General features: G+C 43.1%; 1 protein-coding gene across 7 annotated transcripts in view; it reads left to right on the top strand.

Moving 5' to 3' along the window:
- The window catches only part of Boc (BOC cell adhesion associated, oncogene regulated), an 86076-nt gene that overhangs the window by 43603 nt on the left and 27142 nt on the right, over positions 1–15331 (top strand). For all 7 annotated transcript variants that reach the window (XM_078044216.1, XM_078044215.1, XM_078044214.1 and 4 more), the window contains 2 exons: positions 6733–6906; positions 7533–7811. In XM_078044216.1, the coding sequence (XP_077900342.1) occupies positions 6810–6906; positions 7533–7811 (376 nt within the window). In that variant the 5' untranslated portion in view covers positions 6733–6809. The remainder of the gene's footprint in view (positions 1–6732; positions 6907–7532; positions 7812–15331) is intronic.

Here is a 15331-nt window from a genome sequence, read left to right as displayed (position 1 = left end):
AGTAATATTTTTCTTCCCAATAATTTTAAAAATCACAATACATATAGGTTTTTAATAAAAGACTCATACACAGAATTTGGATAAGGACTAAAGGACAAATATATTTAGAGACTGGCTAGAGTGGGACTCCTATTTAAGAACATTAAACCATGGCTATTGTCCGCATTTGACATCAACGTGGTTGGGTAGATGCCAGTAATCTAGATTTTCATCTAGACCTATGCTATGAAATGTGGCAACCACTAGCCCTATAGAGCCACTTAAAGAAAATTTTAAATTCAGATCCTTAGTCACACTGGCCACATTTCAAGTATTTAGAGAGCACAAATACAGAATGTCTCCATCACCGCAGAAAATTCTCTTGAAGGGATTTGTGCAGTAAACAGTAGGAGAGTGTTCTAGATTAGAATATAAAAGGTAGGCAGATGAAAATGATCACATAGAAAGTTACCATTAGACAACTCTTATTATTGTTTGTCTTCATAATAGCTGCCGTTCTGACTGGAGTGAGATGATATCTTAGAGTAGTTTTGATTTGCATTTCTCTGATTGCTAGAGATGATGAGCATTTTTTCATATATTTGTTGATTGATTGTATATCCTTTTTTGAGAAGTATTTGTTCAGGTCCTTGGCTCATTTGTTGATTGGGTTATTTGTTTTTTCAGTGTTTAGCTTTTTGAGTTCTTTAAATACCTTAGAGATTGGTGCTCTATCTGATATGTGAGGGGTAAAAATTTGCTCCCAGGATGTAGGCTCTCTATTTACCTCATAGATTGTTTCTTTTGCTGAAAAGAAACTTTTTAGTTTGATTCCATCCCATTTATTAATTCTTGGTTTTAATTCTTGTGCTATAGGAGTCTTATTAAGGAAGTTGGGGCCTAATCCCACATGATGAAGATTAGGACCTATTTTTTCTTCTATTAGATGGAGAGTCTCTGGTTTAATTTCTAGATCCTTGATCCATTTTGAGTTAAGTTTTTGCATGGTGAGAGATATGGGTTTAATTTCATTTTGTTGCATATAGATTTCCAGTTTTCCCAGCACCAATTGTTGAAGATGCTCTTTTCTCCAGTACATGTTTTTGGCACCTTCGTTTAATATAAGATAATTGTAATTTTGTGGGTAGTCTCTGTGTCCTCTATTCTGTACCATTGGTCTACCAGCCTGCTTTGGTGCCAGTACCATGCTGCTTTTGTTACTATAACTCTGTAGCATAGTTTAAGGTCTGGTATAGTATGATACCACCTGCTTCACTATTCCTGCTAAGGATTGCTTTAGCTATTCTGGGTCTCTTATTTTTCCAGATGAATTTCGTGATTGCTTTTTCTATTGCTTTTTCTATGAGAAATGCCATTAGGATTTTGATTGGAATTGCATTAAATTTGTGTAGTGCTTTTGGTAGTATGGTCATTTTGATAATATTAATTCTGCCTATCCAAGAGCAAGGTAGATCTTTTCATCTTCTAAGGTCTTCTTTGATTTTTCTCTTTAGGGTTCTGTAGTTGTCATTGTATAGATCTTTCACCTCTTTCGTTAAGCTGATTCCCAAATATCTTTTTTTTTTTTTTGAGGATTTTGTGAATGGGGTAGTTTTCCTCATTGCCTTCTCAGAATTAGATGAATTCTAGATAGCGAAGTGGGGTGGGAGGGAAATGGAGGGGGCAGGGGATTAGCAAGGATGATAGAATGTGATGGACATCATTATACAAAGTACATATATGAAGACTTGAATTGGGTATCAACATACTTTATATACAAATAGAGATATGAAAAAATTGTGGTATATATGTGTATTAAGAATTGTAATGCACAAAAATATATGTATAAAGGCATGAATTGGTGTGAACATACTTTATATACAGAAATATGAAAAACTGTGCTATATATGTGTAATAAGAATTGTAATGCATTCCACTGCTGTCGTGTATTAAAAAAAATAAAATCAAAAAAGATTAGAAAAAAAGATTGTACAACCTCCTCAAAAAAAAAAAAGTTGCAATTAGAGATGATAATCCAGGTAATGTTATTTTCATGCATAAAGAAGTAAAATCAGAAACATTGCAAAATTAGTGGTAAAGCCAATTCTAAGCAGTCAGTTAATGTGACCTCAGAAACAACTTGCTAGAAGCAATGTTGAACTAGTGAGGAGCATCCTAGTCTAGGAACAGGAGACCTGACTTGTGTCCTGAACCCATCCTTTCTAACTGGTTGGGAGATCGTCTGTGAGTTACAGACTCACGTGGACTAGAAAAACATGTATTAGTCTGGGCTATTATTGTATTTTCTTGAGGTCCCTCCCATTTTAAAATATTTCCTTTTAATTAGGTCTGTGGGTAAAGTACACTTCTTAAGTAAAAATGAACTTTTTACTGGATATTTTTAAAGGTGTCCAATATGGTATTTTAGTAACCTTTCTTTCTTAATTCCTCCTAAGGCTATCAAAATTCACATTTTCAGCCCTCTGAGAATTAAATTCACTTATTTCCCTGGCATCACCCCCATGCCACTCTTCCAGGCAGGAGTTCCGTCCTCTTTCTTGAGACCAGGAACTGCTGACACTTGAACCCAGCCATTCAGCATCCCATCTAGGAGCAAAGCTTTGCTTTGTCCTCATACATCATCAGAAATAGGAATCTTAATTCTACAAAATTGGGAACACGCAAAAAGTCTACCTTGGGGCAGAGATTATTTTTTTCTTGTAGATAGCCCCTCTCAACCAGTGGAGCAAAGGACTTTGTCTGACCTCATTCTTACCCTTAAAGGATGTTTTTGAGAAAGTCTCTGCATACTGTCTGCTACATCCTACTCATCTTGGTTTTTGGTCTCAAGACATCCAAAGGGCGTGTTTTGTGGTTTAGCTCCTACAGGCTTCCCTTTCCGTAGCAGCTGCAGTGGCATGGGTGTCTAGGGGATGAGACTGTGACCTCTGTGGCGTTGTCTCACTCTTAGTCCATGTAATCAACCGCCCTCTACGGGGGAGGGGGAGATGGCCTTCTCCAGATCCACTCTCAGTTGTTTGTAATTTTCTCAAAAAAAATAAATATTCCAAGGCTACAATTTCTCATGCTTTGGTCTCAAACCCAGAAGTATGTTTTGTTGTTGTTGTTTTTGGAAAGTTTCAGAAACGTCTGTTTGGAGGTGATTATTTCAGTGGGAAACAAGTATGTCAGCAGTGAAACTTCTCAGACCTATTTTCTTTTTCGTGTCCAAATTACCCTTAAAAATGGCAAGTACCTAGACCTCAGTGAGGAATTCATGGCAAGAATTAATTTTTCCTTTTCCCTCTGCTTTTGATTTTTTTCCCCTTGATTTCTCCTCTTTTTCTGAAAAAACACATAAGAAAATAGAAGGATCCAGACATACTTTGCATTGCCAAGAAAAACAACAGACCTTACTCTTGCCTTTACTCTGAAATTGTACCTCGCTTATTTCACAATGAGACAAAGTTATACTGCAATTAGACTCTCCAATTTAAGCCTTGCTTTCCTTAAAAAAAAAAAAAATCACAGTAAAATTGTCTGTCATCTAAATCTTTGGAATTTTTCTTTTTCTGAAACAAATTCACAAGGTAGCTTGGTCCAAGAAGTAACTATAGCATCATACCTTCAGTGATACCCCTCACAATACACACCCAATTTTTGGTCATGGTTCTGCCTTTACATAGAGACCCCCATTGTCCTGCTTTGGGTTCATTAAAACAGCATCGGCTTCCATTCCGTCATGAGGATCATGAGGATGAACCCTCCTCTCTGTCTCGGAATACCTGCTTCTTGACGCTCCCTCTCACTTCTCCGCTGCATTCTTTTCTCCTTGTTGTTTTTTAAAAGCAGGTTGGTGGCTGGCTGCAGAAGTGGGGCTTGTTTCCATTTTGAACCTTATAAATCACCAAGGGTGCAGAAGTAACAGGCACTGTTTGCCTTGTCCTCGTTAATCAGGAGGGTGTCTGGGCTGAATTTCCTCAGTAAAACCTTTGTTGATTTTACAACCCAAACACCTTTGTAGCCACCCTGTGGTCAGATAAGAAACAGCCCCCTGTCCGTCTTTGTCGACTTCTCCTCTTTGCCCGTTAGTAGTTCATATACATTTTCAGTCTTCTTCCCTCCCGTCTTCCCTTCCCTTCCTCTCTTCCTCCACTCCCTTCCTCTCTCTTTCCTTGGGGCAGGAAAAGGAATGCTTGACATCAGTCTCCTTAAGGACTCTGGGAATCTGGGGCATGTCGTGAATAATCTAGTTCCTTAAAATCCCACGACTGGGATCTCGTACGGTGTTCTATATTAATATGCCATCTAATTGGGCAATAGTAGTTTAGAGAATTAATTCCAGTGCCTGGAAAATTGAGAAGACACCAAAAGCTTGCTTTTTTAGTAGGAATTTTTCTTTTATAAAGAGATCACTATTTTATGTCACTCTTGTTTCAACTATTTAAACACCCACTGGGTTCATAGCCCCAATGGAAAACAAAATGGGAAAATGCTACTATTGTGGCTAAAAAGTATAGGCCTTTGGTATCCACCTGACCTGTGGTTTCAGCCCAAGCCTACAGTTGTGTGAATCCAGGCAAGTTTCTTCATCTCTGAAGCTCAGTTTCCTCACCTGTAAAATGGGGATGATGGCTCCCACCTTGAAGGGCTGGTGTGTAGATGTAAGAAGACACTTTGTGCGCAGAGCTCAGTTGGTCCCTGGGGCAGCAGAGGGCACTCTACCTCTCTGCCCTCACTGCCCTGCCAGGCCCAGCTCACATCCTCTGCAGCTGCATGATCTCACTTTGCTAGTAATATGGTCTTTTGATTCACTGAATTGTTTGGAAAAAAGACAAAAGCACTCTTTCCCCTAACAGGAAATTATTTTGAATTGCCAGGAAGAAAAAAAAAAAAAACTTCTGAAAAGTAAAAACTTTCTTCTAAACCCCTTTTAGAGAATGTGTCCTTGTCCTTTCCCAGAGTAGTTGAGAAGTCTTGTGGGTCCTCTGATGTTAAAGGCACAAGGCAGAGGGAGAGAATAAAAATCAAGAAGAAATGAGTCTTTCTTGGAAAACACTGTGAGCATTGGTGTGGGGACAGGCCCTAGGTCTGGTTTGGGGGGTGCTTCTCGGTACAGTGGATGCGTCCCCTTCACTCCCTCTGAAGAGGTTTTGGAGAAGCAAAAGATCTAGGTGAATCCCAAGCACCTCCAAGAACAGAGCAAGAGCCTCAAGCCCAGCCTGCAGTCCCCATGTCAGGCATGTTGGGCTGGAGGTTAGGGACCTCCTCTTCCTGCAGACCCTGCAGGTTGCCAGAGCTCCACCCACTAGCGAGGTCCACCCTGCTGACTGCTAGGAAGTTTAATTACTTTCCCAGATTTTTCAATGGTGACTGCAAATCTTCAAAAATCTCTGACTAGGTCAATTGGTCTAGAAGAATCAACGTTGAATGTAGGTCACTTTCCTAGAAAGATAATAATGATATTGCCATATGTACAGGATTCAAGAAGATTCATTGCTATGCTGTCATTGGAATGATGCCCTCAGTGTTATAGGAACTCATTCTGAACCCTTCCTGTCCAATAGAGTGGTGATCCACCTTCCTTATTTGCTAGTATTTTAAAAATACACCAGTGAGAAGCATAGAAGCAAAACCTTGGTTTGGGCTGTGGCAAAAGGGAGAGAGAGAAAAGAGGAGAGGAGAGGAGAGGAGAGGAGAGAGAGAGAGAGAGAGAGGAGAGAGAGAGAGAAAGAGAGAATATACTTGCTATGTGATTTCCATGATCTTTTAATGGTCATAATTTACAGGAGAGTAAGGAATAATATTGTGGAAGGGGAGAATTTAATGTTCTAGGTGGGTGTGAAGGGGTGGCTGATGGCTGAGATGTGTCACTAGGTAGCCGGAGGAGCCGTGCAAATCCTCAAGGGACTATTTTATGGGTAGAAATGCAACCTAGGCAGTTGTCAAGAGCACAGATGTTGTAGAGATGGAAAATTCCAGAATTTCAGCACTAGGGTAGAAAAGTGGCAACCAGCAAGTGAAGCTGAAATGAGGCCCCATGCCCTGAGAAGGTGAGGGGCCTGCCTTGGCTGATGTGTGACTTGTGCCTATGTTTGTGCTGGCAGTAGAGGTTACAGATGAGCCAGATGACCCCCATGAGTGCAGGCTGATTCCAGGAATAAAGAGCATTCACAGGGATCTATTAGGCATGGAATCCAGATGAGAAGAGTCAAAGCAGTTTCATGAGATACTGAGACTGTAGGATTTTTTAATCAGGAACCTCCCCTAAAAGGAGGATTCCGCACACAGGTGCATGCACAAGTGACAGTGCTGTCCCACAGTGTTCCTCACTAGCAGCATGGCATGCCAGCTGGCCTTTGGCAAGCAAATGCTAAGAATAATCTTATCTGTTCCAGCTTCTGCACTGGACACTCCCTGCCCTGTGTCCTGGATGGGGCTGTAGATCCCAGCCTGTTTGTATCCTTGGCTCCATGTCCTGGGTACCTCTTGTTGTCCCTTGGGAAAAGCTCTAGCATCCTTACCACAATAACATCACCTTCTAGGTCAAGGGCACACCTGACAAGAGGCTTCTTTTACATGAGAAGGGCATGAGGGGGTTCTTTGGTCTTCCCACAGCCTGGCAGGTCCCTACTTGGAATGCTGCCAGTAAGCGCGAGGGAAGCCGGCCTGTGGGGTGAAGCCCTGCCTGTGGCTGCCACCAGCACACACAGGTGTTCTCACCACACCCATTCTTTCTCTCTCTTACAATAGTGGTGCAGGGGACTGCAACAGCTCTGTGAGTGACCCGGTGGCCTATGGAACGTTGCCTTGGGATCCTCTGACACATCATGCTGCATGGGACGATGACAACACAGAAAGGAAAAAGGCCGGAGGTCACCCTCACCTGGCTCATCTTGGCCACAGTGGGCTGCCTTGCTGACTTGAGTGAGTTCCCACCTGCCCTCGGTCCGTTTCCCCTGGAAGGACTCTGTTTTGGAGCTGGGTGGATGCATAAAGCATCTTATCATAATTCTTAAACACAAAAACAAAAACACTTTGCTCCCACCGATCAAGGGCACATTCCAGAACACAAGATGAGAACTATCGTGATACCATATTGGTTACATGTTGGTATTGTATTGATTTAAAAGGTGTACCCAAGGAGGAGGAGGAAATGATAACTGTTCGTTTATTGTATGAGACCATGGCAGGACATGTATGGTTGGTAAGCCTCCTGCCAGCCCTGGGAGATGAATACGATTGGCCTCACTTTACAGATGAGACTGAAAAAGGCAAGTCACATGGCTCAGAAGTGGTGACACTGGGATTCAGCCCAGGTCTTCTCTCCAACTCTGGAGCCTGAGCTCTTGTCTCTATGACACATTGCCACTTCAGATCTGTTTGCTAGAAGTAAAGACAGGCTGGGCAGTGGCGGTCAGGTTACTCAGAGAAAGATCAAGTCCTGGATGCTTAATTCTGGAAGGGTACCAGGGTGCAGTGGTTCTAAAAAGGTGATGTTGTTGGTTTGTTGGGGCCTTGATGTCATTGCTGCATGCCTGTTCTTTTTCCAGACGAGGTCCCTCGGGTCACTGTCCAGCCTGTGTCCACTGTCCAGAAGCTGGGAGGAACTGTGATCCTGGGCTGTGTGGTGGAACCCCCGTGGGTGAACGTAACATGGCGCCTGAACGGGAAGGAGCTGAATGGCTCAGATGATGCTCTGGGCGTCCTCCTCACCCGAGGGACCCTGGTCATCACTGCCCTCAACAACCACACCGTGGGACGCTACCAGTGTGTGGCCCGGATGCCTGCAGGAGCTGTGGCCAGTGTGCCAGCCACGGTGACACTAGCCAGTGAGTCTGCTCCTTTGCTGTTATGTGTTCCCACCTCCTCTCTTCCAGTCTCTTTCCCCCTACCATTTGTACCTCCTGTCATTAGTCATTCCATAAAAGGGTGCTTAATTGTTGAAATTTTCAATCAGAGGGCAACGTTGAGGGCACCATCATGGCCTGGGGAATCTCTGAGCAAGACAGTATCTGGAACAAACATCTGCAGGGGGTGAACAGTTCTGGGGATCCCAGAGCTGAGCCACATCCTGTGTTCCCACTTTGTCACCCTGTGATGGACCAGCTGCTGTCACCCTGCACCTCCATCGCCATCACCCCATTCTCTTAACCTTTATAGTCAGAGCATGTAGGAGGCTGGGTAACAGAGCCTGTCCTTCCAGGACTTGGCCTCTGTGAGTGGCGAGCATATTTCAGATGCCTGGAATATAAATTGTAGAGCACAGTGAAAAAGATGAAGAAAACAGAAACCACCAAGACCTTCAGTGGCAATTTGGTCCAAGGTTTATTTTCTTTCTTTCCTTCCCTCCCTCCCTCCTTTCTTTCTTCTTTCATATTGTTACACTCAGCATAAGGTAGTTTATTAAAGTCATTGTCTGCAGACATTCTGCTTGTTATAGAATCAGTGTTATCTGTGATCTCTGTTTTCTCTGATTATTACATGACCATGAACATAGATCCTCAGGCCAACATATGGAATCCAAGGGCCAGATGGCTTCTAAGGTTGCTCCCAACCCAATAAAATCTGGTGGATTCTGTTTCCAGGTACTTCCTGCCAGATTCTCTCATGACTGTTTTTATTTCTTTCATGTTTGTGAAAGTGAGACTTGGTTTTTACAAAATTACCTAAATATATATTATGAGGGTTCCACAGAACAAAGTGAGGGCCAAGTGATTTGACGCAGTCACAGCGGGAAGAGGAGCCTTATGCAGGACAGGTATTCCAGTCGCCACCATCATGGGCCCACCCTACTGGACCCTGTCATGTTGTGTCAGGTGGGAGTGACCAGGGTTGGCCATCTGACACACCACGGGCTTCACCGTTTGTGTGTGCTACATCCTGGGCACTGCACCTGTGTTACCTAATTTTCTACCCATTATAATAAGGCAACCTGAGTTTTGGCAGATTAATTACAGAAGGCTGCACAGCAGTCCCAACACTCATTATGATGCATTGAACCTAGAAGGATAAAGAATAGCTTCCATCTTGGCCCTTTTCTGGAGCCTGAGGTGTAGAAAATAGGGAAATTTGTTAAATGGCATTTGGATTTCCACTTTGAGATTTTCAGGGCTTATTCCGTCATGATTTAGCAGTATCTCATTATCCCTGACACCCCTGCTTTGGGCTTCCATGTTGCCATCACCACCCTCATGAATGACAAAGTTCCAGGAAGTTCATGGTCCCATGTCATGGCTCATACCTAAGACAGTAAGCGTCTGAAATGCACCTCCATCGTGGCCAGCTGGGGCCCTTAGGGTGTGTGAGGCATGAGCTCTGGCAGGAAAATGCTAAGAGATGGGGAAGTAGAAAAGCCAGCCCTCTGGTCCCCAGATTCCCTGGAGAGACTCTGCTCCATGGGAGAGTGAAACACAGGCTGCTGGCTGTGCCCCCGTTTCCTTGGGAAATAGTTGAGCAACCCAGCCATTTTCTAAGGGGAGGAGGCAGAGCGTGTCCTTAGCTATCTCCTCAAGGGGTCAGGCTGCCCCCGGAAGCCCCCACACAGTGGGAGCCATTTTCCTTTGTGGCAGAGGAAGCACCATTAAGTCTGAGTACCAGCAGGCTGTCGCCAGCTGGTTCTGTGCTTGGAGGTTTAGGTGAAGAGGGTGGAAGTGGGGAAGGGACATCTCACCACATCAATAAGGACTGACTTGGGCTGGGGTTGTGTAGCGCAGGGGTACAGCACTTGCCTAGTGTACACAAGGCACTGGCTTTTGTCCCCCATACCACTAACATAAAGTTTTTAATGGAAGGGCTGAGGTCATAACTATACTTCATTTTTATAATCTCTACTTCTGCTTTTTTGTGGGGGGCAGGGTACCAGGATTGAACTTAGGGTCACTTGACCACTGAGCCACATCCCCAGCCTTATTTTGTATTGTGTTTACAGACAGGGTCTCACTGAGTTGCTTAGTGCTTCAATTTTGCTGAGGCTGGCTTTTATATTTGGAAATTGTGATTGCGTATAGAAATTTTAGAATATATAAAAACAATGTCTCTCTCAAGCCTGCCATTTCTACAAACGAACTACTGTCATTTGGGCACATGCACTTTCAAGTCTTTATCCATACCCCTATTTTTACATTATTGTAATGATGATACTAAATTCCAGTGTCTACTTATTTTCTTCCCTTTACATTGTATATATAATATGCATTTGCCATTGACCATAAAATAATTTACTTTCTTCTTTATAAACAAGTATAAAATGCTCACAGTAAAATACACAAAGTGTATTGATCTTTAGTGAACTATCCAGTGTGCTGTGTAACCATCACTCTGACACATCCCATCATGCCCTTTCCTGGTTGGTCCATCCTTCGGCCCCAGCAAAGCATGCTCCTGACTATAGATGGCCCTAGAACATCCCCCCAGTGGCTCCTCCATAAGGAATTGAATTCTTTTCCTATTGCTGGGCAATTAGTTCACTTCCAGCTGTTCATTATTATAAATAAGACATGCCTTTTTAGCAACTTTATGCCTTTAGAGGGTATCTGGGAGGGAGATTTCATCTACAAATGGTCTGCACGTGTCTGTGGGGGCTCCAGAAATTCCATAACCATTCATTCAGGGTAATTAGGAATCAGGCTGAACCTTTTATTGTTTGGCAAAGGGAGGGTTGGAAAGGAGAAGATTGATTTTGGACTCCTCCTCTTGCTTCAAGGTGTATCTGGGTGAAGAGAGACAATTTATAGACAATTTATTTAAAAAAAAAATTCCTGGCTGCTGCTCTCTCTGGTGCTTGCAGGGATGTGTGGTTGGCAGAGAGGACAAAGGGAAGGGTTTGGTTGCAGCCCAAGAAGACACAGCGAGAGAAGAAGGGGCATGTGCGAGAGCGGAGTGGTCTTGTTTGAAAGCCAAGAACTATTGGCTTGTCATTTAGACATGAATCACAAGTGAAATGTGTGGGCCTGAGTGGAGGGAAGGAAAGCAATGGAAACGGGGTGAGCAGACTGGGGGTCCCTGTCTCGCAGAAGGTGGAGCTGGTGGAATAGAACTGCAGCCTCCCAAGCTTGGGGGAGACAGCAGTGGCGGGAAGGCAGGTGGGGGAGAGAGAAAGGGGTGCTGTCTTTGGGTTAATGCCACTGAGGGATTTGGCCTGGATTTAGCAGTTAGATTAAGTTTCTGAAAGCACATTCCTGAGCAGAATGGGGGCTGTGTTTTGCTGGTTGGCTGGTGGACAAGGAGGCTGCAGGGTAGACAGGATTCTGCGTCTCCAGGAAAGGCTGGGCACAGGCATATGCACCCACACACTCTCAGCATTTGCCTTCTCTTCCTCTGGCCTCTTGAGCCTGCCTTCCCATGTTCATCCTCACACAAAGTGGGTGCTGTTGGGCCTACCTGGCAAAATGCCACCGCCTGGCCTAACTCTTAGCCATCACTTAGAGCTTTAGATGATAGGGCTGGGGACCTGCTTTGAAGATTCAGGAGGCCTCTGGAGAACTCTACTGGCCCAGGCCTCTCTTACACCAGTGTTACTTCTGGGTTTCAGGTAAAATGGAGCCAGAAGTCGAGACCACCCGAAAAGTCTCACCTGGGCATTCTCCCCCTCCACCCAGGCTATCCTGGCCATCAGATAGAGTCACCCTCACCCTGAGGACAGGGCATCTCACACTCCCTTGTGGAGAATGTTTTTCTTTCCTATTTAAACTTCATTTTTGAGAAATCGCTCTTGCTGCTAGTACCTCATTTCCGATCATCTTGTCTAAGTCCTATTTTTAAAATGCTTTTGACTTTGACTGCCCTTTTTCCTCTTTCTGGTCAGAAGCTTTATACCAGGTGGTGAACCACTTTACATGGCTCAAATATTCCTACTGTGCTCCTGAACCAATAGTAGACACCACCAAGGGAACACGAGATACCACAGCCTAGCAAGGAGGCCCAAGGGTTCCTCAGAGCCACCATGCCACAGGGAGGCTGTTCTTTGTCACCTACCTCTAACAACCCACCATTCAGATAACTCCTACCTAACCCTTTACTTTTAACGTTTTCTGTTCTTTAAGCAATTCTCCCAATTGTCCAAGCATCCACGGTCCCAGTTGTAGTTGGAAATAAAATAGACGGTAACGGGGAAGTTACCTACCTATAGTTTCATAGGTGGAAATGTTAGTCTTCCAGCTAATGTGAAGTCTTCAGTTGATGCTGGTATGATTGAGAGGAGTTCTGGAGCTCTCTATAAGACCTCTGAGCATGAAGATCAGGCATGTACTCCTAGTGATCCTTTCTCACGTCTCAGAGATCAGCAGGTAGAGAGGCTGACAGGAAAGAAAGTGTTCCCTCTGAGGAAACGTCAGAAAGGGACGAGGTGCCCTTTGTGATCATAATTTAATTTACCCCATCAATACAATGAACAGCCACCCTAGTATAATGGGGGAAAAAAATAAAATTTAAAAATCCTAGGTTTAAGTCTTTGCTCTGACTTTGGATAAATCATTTAATTGCTCAGATTGCCAATTGTGTGGAATGAACATAACCATCTCATCACCAGACACAGGGTCAAATGACATATAGATGTCTATATTTTGAAGGAGCACTCAGCCACTGAGCCACATCCCCAGCCCTATTTTGTGTTTCATTTAGAGACAGGGGTGTCACTGTGTTTGTCACTGTAGCCCACAGAGCTGCCCATCTGTTTCTGTGGGCTCAGTGCTGCTCACTGTTCCTTCAGACAGAGGTTGGCTTGGGCTGACAGGCTATGCTGACCTGGGCCCTCAGCATGGCAAATTCTTCAAACAGGCCATGCTTCCTCTTGCTCAGCTCTCCTCATTTCTGATTCCTATGAGAGACTTCATTAAAATCATCTACATTCTGGCTTTGAGATAGAATAGGCCATTAAGCACCATTGTAGACATTGTTCCTTAAAATATTTCTAACTTCCTTTATCAAGGAAGTCAACGTTATCCAGAAAACCAGAACCAACACCAAATACACACACACACACACACACACACACACACACACACACATACATACATATGAGATAAATCAAATTATGCATATATGACATAATACATGTATAATTACATATTATACCAAGAAAGGGGTTTATTTTAAAGAATTAGCTCATGCGGCCTGGAGTCAGGTAAAAGTCGATGTTTCATCCTTGAGTCTAAAGACTGGGATCTCAGGCAGATTTTTAATGTTGTCTTTTTCTGGGAAACCTCAGTCTTTGTTCCTAATGCCTTTAACTGATTGGATGAGACCCACCATTTACTGATTGTAAATGATAATAAAACTCACCAAAATACCTTGACAGCACCCTCTAGACTAGTGTTGGACCAAACAATTGGTCATCACAAAGTTGGCACATAAAATTAACTATCACAACCCCTTGGATGTCCACCTCAAATATACCATGTGCTGGGGTAATTTAGGAACATATCTCTTTGGAGCTACTATGAAGAAATTAGATTCCCTGTTAAGTCCAGCCTCTAGAGCCATTAATGGTCTCTTTAAACATAGATGTTTGCACACTGTCAGTGCAATGGTTATTTCTCAACGTTTCTGGACTCGATTCAGCCCTCTGGATGTTTGACATTTCCACCTTAGATGAAGTTGTGCAATTGAAAATACAGACTCAGAGGTTCTGTTTTCTGGTCCCATCTGAGAGATGCTGGCAGAGTTGCAGGAACATCTTCAAGAGTCTCTTGCCTTGGAACATGGGTACTGTTAAGAATTGCTTTGGACACAGGTAGCTCAGATTTCATGAAGGCTTTCAGTTCTGGATTTTAATTTTCCCCTAATATATATATATATATATATACATACACATACACATACATATATACACACATACACATATACACACATACACACACATATATATATCTGTATCATGATTTTTTTTTTTTGGTACCAGGGATTGAATTCAGGGGCACTCAACCAACTGAGTGACATCCCCAGACATACTTTTGTATTTTATTTAGAGACAGGGTCTCAACTGAGTTGCTTAGCGCCTCACCAGTGCTGAGGCTGGCTTTGAACTCGCAATTCTCCTGTCTCAGCCTCTGGAGCCGCTGGGATTACAGGCATATGCCCCCATACCCGGCTCTTTGGGATTTTTTGTGTTTTTTTTTTTTTTTTTTTTTTACTGTAAAATTTAGCTTCTGTTTCACAGTATATATTCTTTTTTTAAAAAAAACTTTAATGAATACCCATCTATGAATGACTCCACTTAGTAAGGAGAACATCACCAACAAACTTGATGATTCTTTGTGTGTGTGTGTGTGGGGGGGGGTGGGGTGGGGATTGAACCCAGGGCCTTGCACACATGAGGCAAGTAAGCTACGAACTGAGCTATATCCCCAGCCCACTCACAGTATATATTCTTATAAGGCACTTCAAATGCTTTGTGGACAAGAGGATGGAAGGAGAAATAGGCAGCATGCAAGGACTAATGTCAGTCAGTCCAAAAAATGTCTCTTTCATTTATAGCAACTTCTCTAGTGTTCTCCCAGAGTATATGAAAATATGAATAGAGGAATATATTCTCTCTTCATAATCTAACGTCTGGCATTTAGTTTCTTTCCTAGTACCTTACCTCTAAATAATGTACTCTATCCACGAATCTTTCATTTATTTATTTTTTTTATTAAATAAGACAAAAATCTAAGTTTGTGAGTCTTAAATAAATGAAAACTATCCATTTCCCAGTGCCGACTTCTCTATTTGGATATTTTGGAGGCTGGTGTCCTAAGATTCCGTGTTTAGAGTTTCCTATAGTGCTAAGACCTGGTTCCAGCCCTTGAGAACCTCTCAGTCTAACGGTCTAAGGCGGACTTTGGTAACTCATAAGCCATAAAGCAAGTCAGCCCCATTAGTTGCCTGACTTGTGAACAGATGCTCAGAGACTAGTAATGATTTATTTTAGTTTCAGGGAACTGAGGAAAACTCAAGAGATGAGCCTTGAAGACTGTATGGGGCCACTCTAGTTTTAATTTTTAAAGTATGTAAATCCTTAGATACTTTTCTCAGACCTTTAACAACTAAATTTAGCTCAACATTGTGCACTCACACCTAGACCCAGGACATTACTGGGACGGTACAGATATTTCCACAGTGTGTCTCATTTCCATAGTGAGATGTTCCATGGAAAACCACCAGTAGCAATGTCTTGCCTCTTGCTATTCCATCTCATTTCCCATTTCCTCCTGTTTCTCATCTCTTTTACCTGTACATGTTCTGATTAAGAAAGGAGACCTGTGTGTTTTCTCTAGCCAACACTCTCTCCCACCCCCACCCTGTCTTCTGGCTCAGTCCACCAATGACTCCCTGACCAAACAAGAAGGAACCATTCGCTGCAAATTGGAAA

Source organism: Ictidomys tridecemlineatus, chromosome 3 (assembly GCF_052094955.1).
Source record: "Ictidomys tridecemlineatus isolate mIctTri1 chromosome 3, mIctTri1.hap1, whole genome shotgun sequence".
Classification (NCBI taxonomy): domain Eukaryota; kingdom Metazoa; phylum Chordata; class Mammalia; order Rodentia; family Sciuridae; genus Ictidomys; species Ictidomys tridecemlineatus.
The sequence above is the reverse complement of the archived record's forward strand: the minus strand, read 5'-3'. Positions and strand labels throughout refer to the sequence as shown.